This window comes from Nanorana parkeri, unplaced genomic scaffold, assembly GCF_000935625.1.
Source record: "Nanorana parkeri isolate BGI_ZX_2015 unplaced genomic scaffold, ASM93562v1 scaffold1180, whole genome shotgun sequence".
Taxonomy (NCBI): Eukaryota; Metazoa; Chordata; class Amphibia; order Anura; family Dicroglossidae; genus Nanorana; species Nanorana parkeri.
In genome coordinates this window covers 116,435-126,056 of record NW_017307448.1, presented here as the reverse complement: position 1 = coordinate 126,056, position 9,622 = coordinate 116,435, and the positions used below count along the sequence as shown (strand labels likewise).

At 50.9% G+C, this 9,622-nt stretch overlaps 1 protein-coding gene across 1 annotated transcript in view; it reads left to right on the top strand.

Annotated features, from left to right (window-relative positions):
* Positions 1-9,622, top strand: part of LOC108796840 (brain-specific angiogenesis inhibitor 1-like) — a 368,891-nt gene that overhangs the window by 279,375 nt on the left and 79,894 nt on the right. The window contains exons 29-31 of the mRNA XM_018568381.1: positions 1,685-1,788; positions 3,665-3,767; positions 9,051-9,201. Coding sequence (XP_018423883.1) covers positions 1,685-1,788; positions 3,665-3,767; positions 9,051-9,201 — 358 coding nt within the window. The remainder of the gene's footprint in view (positions 1-1,684; positions 1,789-3,664; positions 3,768-9,050; positions 9,202-9,622) is intronic.

The following is a 9,622-nucleotide window of genomic DNA, read 5'->3' as shown; positions in this document are numbered from 1 at the left end:
CCCCCCCCCCCCCCAATGGAGAATGGCAGAACTGCAGGCTGCATACAAGTGATCTACAGTTTGCTGAATGAGCCAACAATTTGGTCATTTCATCTGCCTGCCAAACTTCCACCTGTGTCCTAGAAACCAGTGATGTCATGCAACCCACGCACCATGCAAGGGTCACTGGCTGCATGGTGCCTGAGCCACACAGGGTCACTGGCTGCATGGTGCCTGAACCACACAGGGTCACTGGTTGCTGGGACGGAGGAGGCACACCATAAGGACCTACGATGCTATGGGGCCTCCAGCTTCTTAGCAACTAATGATGCTATGCAGGTCATACAGCTTCACTGATCAGTAAGATGCTGATGGCACCATAGCATCATGAGTATTATGGTGTGCCCAACTGTGTCCTAGCAACTAATGAGGCTGGGCAGGTCATACAGCTTCACTGATCAATAAGATGCCGGTGGCAACATAACATCATTGAGTATTATGGTGTGCCCAACTGTGTCCTACCAACTACTGATGCTTTGCAGGTCAAACAGCTTCACTGATCAATAAAATGCTGATGGCACCAAAGCATCATGAGTATAGTGTGCCCAACTGTGTCTAGCAACTAATGTGGCTGGGTAGTCCAGCCACTAGCGTTCTAGAAAGCCTGAACAGCATCATTGGTTGGTAGGACACAGGTGGACCTGGGTTTGTGTCACTCAGATGTCCACCGAACACAGCCAGAAATCCGGGTTCCGTGAATGTCCAAGTGAAATGACCCCAGGCCAGTTCAGCCATCACCAGGGCAGCCATCAGAAATTTTGGGGCCCCTTACACGGCTTTAGGCCGGGCCCCCCCCCTCCGTGGCGCTGGACGCAGGGCTCAGAGACACGCTGGACGCAGGGCTTAGTGACGTGCTGGACGCAGGGCTTAGATGCTGCACAGCCTATCTGAGACTCTCTATGGTGGGCTCTGAAGGGGTCTCAGGTGGGCTGGTCAGGGCTGCATCCCTCCCCTCCCTCCTTTCCTTCCTTCCTTCCTAGCTCCTCTTACCTGCACACATGGCCTCCTCTGCCGCCGGACCGGCCAGAAGTGATGTCACTTCCGGCCAGTCCGACATCAGACGAGCATCGTCGCTGATGGGGCACTAGCTTGTCTCAAAGCCGCTGGAGCGGCAATGCTGGGGCCCTGCGCTGCTAGGGCCAGGCCTCCGCCTCCTCGCCCTTCACCGTCGGCCGATGTAAGCCCCCCAGGCTGCCTGGGCCCCTTACATGAGTATCGGCCGTACCCCCCTGATGGCTGCCCCGGGCCATCACTATTCTAAAGGCCAAAGGATTCCCACCGTGTCCTTTGTTTGTAATGCAAATGAATGGTTCTGAGATTGACCACTAATAGTCCAGGTGCAAATGTTTTCCCAAATAAAATCAGATGGAAGACCACTAAGGAAAGCTGATGCGTTTCAGGGGCCAAAACTCGTCCCGTTCGCCAGGACTACAAAACAAAACAACTCAATGTCTTCAGATAACAGCCTGTGAGCTGACTCTTGGGAATCCTGTCTGCGATATGTAAACTGTTCCTGCAGGGAAATGATTTTTTACAGAATTGTGTCTTGTCTGCACGTCGAAATAAAAGGTTTTTTTTTATTAGCTCGTGTGGCAGTTATATATGATTTTTATGAAGTTTTTCTCCTGTCTGCTTTCCCTTCCAGAATATGGAGAAGGTCCTCGTCCCTTCGGTCACTCTGATTGTTGGCTGTGGTGTTTCCTCGCTCACCCTTCTGCTTCTCATCATCATCTACGTGTCAGTATGGAGGTAAGTCATAATATATTGTGGTGTGACCGACTATACCAATCTTACTCAGGTTTTGCTATAGAGAAACAACCATTAATATAATTGTTAGATCTGAAGGAACCCCCACTAAAACATTATGAGGGTTATTCACAAAGCTAGCCGAAGGATCAGCCGGACTCAGGCTGATCCTTCGGCTAGCTTCGGCCACCGGAGCCCTTCGGTTCTGTAGAACTGAAGGGCTACTGTACGGACTATTTACTATAGCCCGTACAGCTCCCAAAGCTGGCCAAGCGGCTCAGCCGAGCCGAAGGCATATGCATCAGCTCGACTGAGCCGAAGTGAAACGCGAAGCCTCGCAACTGACAGCTGGGTATCTCACGACAGTTGCAATGACAGATCAGCGCCCCATGGGGACGCTGAACTGTCATTAAACAATGACAACTTGGCGGAGCCGGCCGTGACATCACGGCCGGCTTCGCCCAGTTGTTATTCATTGGTCGGGACCTGCTGGAAGACTCTAGCAGGTCCAGGCCAATAGGAAACAGTTGAGTAGAGCTAGCTGTCACTTCTAGCTCCGCCGAATTGTTTCTTTCTTTTTTTTATTTTTTCAATCATTTTTATTTTTTTCTTCTTTATTTTAAAAATCTTTATTTATTTATAAAGTAGGGTAGCCCTACTGCAAGGGTTAATAATAATTTCCCCCAGAGTTCTGCTTTAAGTGCTTATATGCTAACGTTAGATTCGCTTGTTGGAATGAGTTTGTCAGAACTGATGGCTGTACTTGGTTTTCTTGGAATGTCTTGTTGTGGAACATGGGGACAGTTGGTCTCCTCGTTCTACAGTGACATGGGGGCAGTTGGTCTCCTCGTTCTACAGTGACACGGGGGCAGTTGGTCTCCTCGTTCTACAGTGACACGGGGGCAGTTGGTCTCCTCGTTCTACAGTGACACGGGGGCAGTTGATCTCCTCGTTCTACAGTGACACGGGGGCAGTTGGTCTCCTCGTTCTACAGTGACACGGGGACAGCTGGTCTCCTCGTTCTACAGTGACACGGGGACAGTTGGTCTCCTCGTTCTACAGTGACATGGGGACAGTTGGTCTCATCGTTCTACAGTGACACGGGGACATTTGGTCTCCTCGTTCTACAGTGACATTAGGACAGTTGGTCTCCTCGTTCTACAGTGACACGGGGACAGTTGGTCTCCTCATTCTACAGTGACATTAGGACAGTTGGTCTCCTCGTTCTACAGTGACACGGGGACAGTTGGTCTCCTCGTTCTACAGTGACATGGGGACAGTTGGTCTCCTCGTTCTACAGTGACATGGGGACAGTTGGTCTCCTCATTCTACAGTGACATGGGGACAGCTCGTCTCCTCTTTCTACAGTGACACGGGGACAATTGGTCTCCTCGTTCTACAGTGACATGGGGACAGCTCGTCTCCTCTTTCTACAGTGACACGGGGACAATTGGTCTCCTCGTTCTACAGTGACATGGGGACAGCTCGTCTCCTCGTTCTACATTGAGGTATTTGGAACCCTGGAGGTCGGTGAAGCTAATAAGGAGTTGTGAGATAAGAGAAATAATGTCTCCTGTGATGATTGATTTGCTGCTTGTGACCATTCTTAAGTATGTAACATGTTTATTTTTGGGAGGGTCCTACGTGGCAGCTGTCCAGGATTGGACCTTAGAGGCCTCACATGGGTCAGATCCTTGGTGGACTTGCCACGTCTGAGGATATCTACGCACATTCATTTCTCTTCTTTGTAATCTTTATTGTTACTTTGTAACTTTTCTCTTCTAAATGAAGTCCAGACCTCCACCGTACACTAAGGTTGTTGATTTCCTTATCATTAAAGCTAAACTAACGATGAGCTCATTCCCATCTCTTCTTTTAGGTACATCCGGTCGGAGCGCTCCGTCATTTTGATCAACTTCTGCTTGTCCATCATTTCTTCGAATGCCTTAATACTTGTCGGGCAAACGCAGACCAGGAACAAGGTAGGATATGAAGGTGGAAGGGGGATTGTAGTTTACTTACCGTGGCCTCTGCACAGCCATATTGTAATACACAAACTCTGAACCTGCTGATAGGAATTGCTGACACTAGGGATGCACCGATACCGATACTAGTATTGGTGCCAATGCCGGGTATTTGGGCGAGTACTCTAGCCCGATACTGGAGCTTCCGGTATCAGGAAGCCGACCAGTGAGTCATTACACGGTGCCTGGCTTCCTGATTGGCCGGGAAGCCATCTCCATGCTCCCTCGTCACTTGTGGAGTCGGCCAATCAGGAAGCCGGGCAGAGTGTCATTACATGCCCTCCGGCTTTCCGATTGTCCAGAAAGCCGGCTTCATTCGCCCTCGTCAGAGCATGGAGCCGGCTTCCCCGCCAACAAGGAAGCCGGGCGCCATGGAATGACGTGTTGCCCGGATTCCTGACTGGCCAGCTTCTCAACCAATCAAGAAGCCGGGGCAACACGTCATTACACGGTGTCCGGCTTCCTGATTGGCCAGAAAGCTGGTTCCATGCTTCCTCATCACCAAGTGACGAGGGTGGGTGGAGACGGCTTGCCTGCTGATCGGGAAACCGGGCGGCGAGTCTCTAGATGCCGCCTGGCATCCTTAATGGGACTTCACTGCAGGGTGACACCACATACATGCCGTGTCTAAATAGATGGGATTCCTTAATGTAAAGCCCATGGAAAATACTGCACGTTAACATGCATGCAAATTATGCACCACAGATCAGGAGCATGGTGTGAAGTGAGCCTAATGCCCAGTAGCAACCTCATACTTATCTCTTCATGTGATCCTGCAAGTCTGCATGTTATGGTTTGTGATGGATTTCCGTTTAGAAAATGCCTTAAAATATATTTTTTTTCTTTCAAAATGTTGCTTCTCGCCCTCACCGTGCAGTGCTCTGTGCTGGCAGAGCTGAGGAACTGCTACACCCCTTAGAGATAGAGAGGGGGCGTGCCTGTGGCTAGTTATATTATTGAGTGCTGATTACTGAATGCATCGGGTGCTTTTTGGGTTGTGCAGTCATATTTAGACACGCGTTAAGTCTGAAGGACTATTTATTTCTGTACGATTTTGGTTTTAAAGGAGAAGTATGAGGTGAGTGAAAATCACCCAGCCTCGTAGTCCTAGCCGACCTGTTACAATGAGACTATCACAGGTCGGCTCAATAGATCGGGAGGTGAGCGAACACATACCGTCGCTCGCTCACTTCTCGATCTATCCCTGCAGAGAGCCGTGACTGTCACTCACGGGTCCCTGCAGGGATTCTCCCCTTCCCCTGTCCGATCCTTCAGCGCTGACTGGAGGAACGGACGGGGGAGGGGGCGGTTACAGCTGGCTCTGCCTCTAGATAGGCAGAGCCAGCTGTCAGTCTCACACCCGCCCCAGCTGCGCGTCTCAGTATACCGCGAGCTGCAGCTCGCAATATACTGAGCTTTGGGTGACGGGAGGACGCTAGTATATGTCCTCCCTTTACCCTTAGACGAATTATGGGGAAAAGACTTAACCCCATAGTTCTCCTTTAATTACACTCTCACTAGCTGCATATACCTTCCTACACTTCCCCACATGAGAGAGCAAAGAGAAGACGTCTTCTGTTAGCTCTAAGTTGATCGTGTCGTAGCTTAATCAGGGCTAAGGATTCCCTTCCTGCCCACATGTGATAGTGCTCAGACCTGGCATCTTAGCAGTAAGGGAGGGAGTCACATGCCCCCCCCCCCCATACCTGGAAGTAAGGCCGCATTGACCTTTATGGGCCAAGCACAGGTTCATGGTAAGAAAAGGCTCCAAAAACTAAGTACCACTTGGCGTTATCCAATAGGAATGCTGATGCAGTGAAGTCACAATGACACGCATAGATTATTCCTCCTTAGTAAATAACAGTACCAAATTGTACATTAATCCCTTCTCGCCCAAGCGCCGACCCAGAATTCTCAGCTCCACAGCAGAGGCGCTCATGTCACACACGAATGGGCTTCCTCATTGCTCCGCAGCACCCTGCTCCCTTATCTACGCGCTACATGTGTGTTCCACTAGCGCGCTCTCAAGTCCGCCGTCCATCACGCCAATCCACAGCGGATGCATTTACGACGAATACCCCCTAATTAGACAGAGCAGCCATAAAATGGAGATGGCCGAATCTGCTCTCAAGAGCCGCGGCCTGTCAGAGAGACGGGATGGCTGTAATTAACGCAAAAACACAATCAATTAACTCTGCAGCGGTATATTTCGCACGGCTGAGCGTGTTTTACTTGTTGTTCGGCAACGACAAGAAGGACCCGTGATTGACTGAAATGCTCTTAGGCTTTGGGCATGTGAGAATATAAGCAGCAATAGTCATGTGACTGCACAACGCCACCTCCAAATTTGCAGGAACGGGGGATTGTGGGAAGAGAAGTAGAAGTATAAGGCTTTTCAAGAACGTCCACTCTAGCCAAAGATCATGTGATCTTCTTCCTGGGCTTTAGGTCACATGAAGGGGCTCAGGAGATTTTACTTCTTTACTCAAAATATTCATGACTAGAAATTGCTGACTTGTGTCCTAGAGGTTCCTCCAAAGTGTATTTATTTTACTATTGATCCCCTTTAAAGGAGAACTATGGGGTTAAGGCTTTTCCCCATAGTTCTCCTAAGGGTAAAGGGAGGGCATAAACTAGCGTCCTCCCGTCACCCTAAGCTCAGTATATAGGGAGCTGCTGCTCGCTTTATACTGAGACGCCGCGGCTGAAGCGGATCCAGACAATTATGCCTGGATCCGCCCAGCTGCGTGAGTGACACCTGGCTCCTCCTATCTAGAGGCAGAGCCAGCTGTACCCGCCCCCTCCCCGTCCATTCCGCCAGTCAGCGCTGGAGGATCGGAGCGGGGAGGGGGGAATCCAGCCCCTCCCCTGTCACGGCAGAGAGCCGTGAGAGGATCGAGAGGTGAGCGAACGCCTGTATGTGTTCCCGATCTACTGAGCCGACCTGTGACAGTCTCATTGTCACAGGTCAGCTAGAACTATGAGGTGAGTGGAAATCACCCCCCTCATAGTTCTCCTTTAAGGTTAAGGGCAGAGGAAAAATTCAACACTCCTTTGACTACATGCAGCAGATCCTTGTGCCCAGCAGCAAAGTCTGATGGGAAATAATGCAAGGGTGGTAGCCATGTTGGCCCAATGGCTTTATCCTGCTCTAGGTGATTTATCTGATGGCTCAGCTCCGACTTCATGTTCACAATGTCAGGGGTCACCCCTCTGCAACCTAAAACTCCTTATCTGTAAGACAGGTTCTACCAGGGTTATTCATAAAGCTGTGGAAGGCACAGCTTTATGAAGTGAATAACCGAGTGAAGAACCGTGATAAACGCGTGAATAACCGAGCCGAAGTGAACGGAGCCAAATGATGTTCGGCTATTCACTCCGGCTCAGCACGGCTAAATTCAGCCGTACATCGGCTGCCTTCGGTCAGAGTCCCTCTGAGCCGATGTGCAGAGGGACTTCGACTCGGCCGATCCAACATCTGGATGGGCTGAGCCGAAGCTCCGGCAGCTCGCTCGCTGCCATTCGCACCCGATTCTCATATATTCTCATAGGGGCCGAACGGCAGCGAGTGAATAGCCGAATGCCGCCGAGTGGCATTGGGCTCGGCTATTCTGCTCGGTGCCTCAGAGGTACAGAGCAGAATAGAAAATCAGTGAAAAGAGTGAAAATATTTAAATAATGTGAACAAATGGTAAAATAAAAAAATTAAATAAAGATATTTTTTTTTAAAGAAAAACAATTGGGCGGAGCTAGCAGTGACAGCTAGCTCCACCCAACTGTTTCCTATTGGCCGGCAGCTGCCAGAGTCTTCTAGCAGGTCCCGGCCAACGTATAACAACTGGGCAGAGTTGGCAGGGACGTCACGCCCAGTTGTTATTGTTAAATGACAGATCAGCGTCCCCAGGTCATTCGAGGACGCCGATCTGTCATTGCAACTGGGCGGTGCCAGCGGTGAGATCATTGCTGACTCCGCCCAGCTGTCATTTGCAGGCGAACGGCCGTCCTTTGGCAGCTCGTTTGCCCCTGCTTCGGCTGTCAAGCTTTGAGTCAAGCCGAAGCATATGCCTTTGGCTCGGCCAAGCCGCTCGGCTGCTGTACGGGCTATTCACAGCCCGTACCAGCTGTGTAGCTTGGCCACCTGAGCTCTTCGGTGGCCGCAGAATCAACCGAAGAGAGCCGAAGAGAGCCGCAGGCTACAGGTGTACCCTTCGGCTAAATAGTGACTAGCCCTCTATATTTGTAATACTACATTTGTCAAAGTGTATCTAAAGTGAAACCATTTCCCGGTTTGCTCTAGTCACCGTGGTCACCCAGACAGAAGTTGACAGGAAATCCAAAAATGTACAGTTGTCCCCGGGAATAATGGGGGTCTCTTTCTTTAAAATACTGTTACGGTGACAGCAGTCTATGAAGGGATTTCCCATCACTTACAGGAGATTGGAGTGTGAAGGGAAATCTCCTCCGTGGTACAAATAAAAAAAACCCTCCGGACCATTTCCTACTTTATAAATGAAAAACCAAAATAAGTTTTGGCGAGAGATACGCTTTTTAAACGATAGTTCGATTTTGAGGTGCAATTTTGAGGTGCGAAGGAGTCCAGGGCAGCCATCAGGGGGGTACGGCCGGGTCCCTTACATGACTATCGGCTGACGTTGAAGGGCGAGGAGGTGGAGGCCTGGCCCTAGCAGCGCAGGGCCCCAGCATTGTGGCTTTGAGACAAGTTGGGCTCCATCAGCGACGATGCTCGTCTGATGTCGGACTGGCCGGAAGTGACGTCACTGGCCGGTCCGGCGGCAGAGGAGGCCATGTGTGCAGGTAAGAGGAGCTAGGAAGGAAGGAAGGAAAGGAGGGAGGGGAGGGATGCAACCCTGACCAGCCCACCTGAGACCCTTCAGAGCCCACCATAGACAGCCTCAGATGGGCTCTGCAGGGTCTAAGCCCTGCGTCCAGCACGTCACTAAGCCCTGCGTCCAGCGGCGCGGAGGGGGGGGGGCCCGGCCTAAAGCCGTGTAAGGGGCCCCAAAATTTCTGATGGCTGCCCTGTGCACGCCTTCTGTGTTTGCTCCTCCCACTGTCTTTGTTAAATTTCAGTTTATTTTATATTATGAGAAATGAAATAAGAGTTACGAAAAGACCTCCAGCCAACGGGTGACCTTGCCCATAGTATGCCACCGAAATATCGCACAAATCTAACAAACGTTGTGACGGACTGTGCACTGACACGACCTCTGTGTACCACAGGTGATCTGTACCCTGGTGGCGGCCTTCCTCCACTTCTTCTTCCTGTCTTCATTCTGCTGGGTGCTGACCGAAGCTTGGCAGTCCTACATGGCAGTGACGGGGCGGCTGCGGAACAGGATCATCCGGAAACGCTTCCTCTGCCTCGGATGGGGTGAGATCGCTTGTTCCTTCTTTGTATGTTGTCCGCATGGGGGTCCAGACCAATGACACACTGACACTTGGGGATCCAGAACAGTGACACACTGACGCTTGGGGGTCCCAGAACAATGACACACTGACACTTGGGGGTCCAGACCAATGACACACTGACACTTGGGGATCCAGAACAATGACACACTGACGCTTGGGGGTCCCAGAACAATGACACACTGAGACTTGGGGGTCCAGAACAACTATACACTGACACTTGGGGGTCCAGAACAATGACACACTGAGACTTGGGGGTCCAGAACAATGACACACTGAGACTTGGGGGTCCAGAACAATTATACACTGACACTTGGGGGTCCAGAACAATGACACACTGACACTTGGGGGTCCCAGAACAATGACACACTGACACTTGGGGGTCC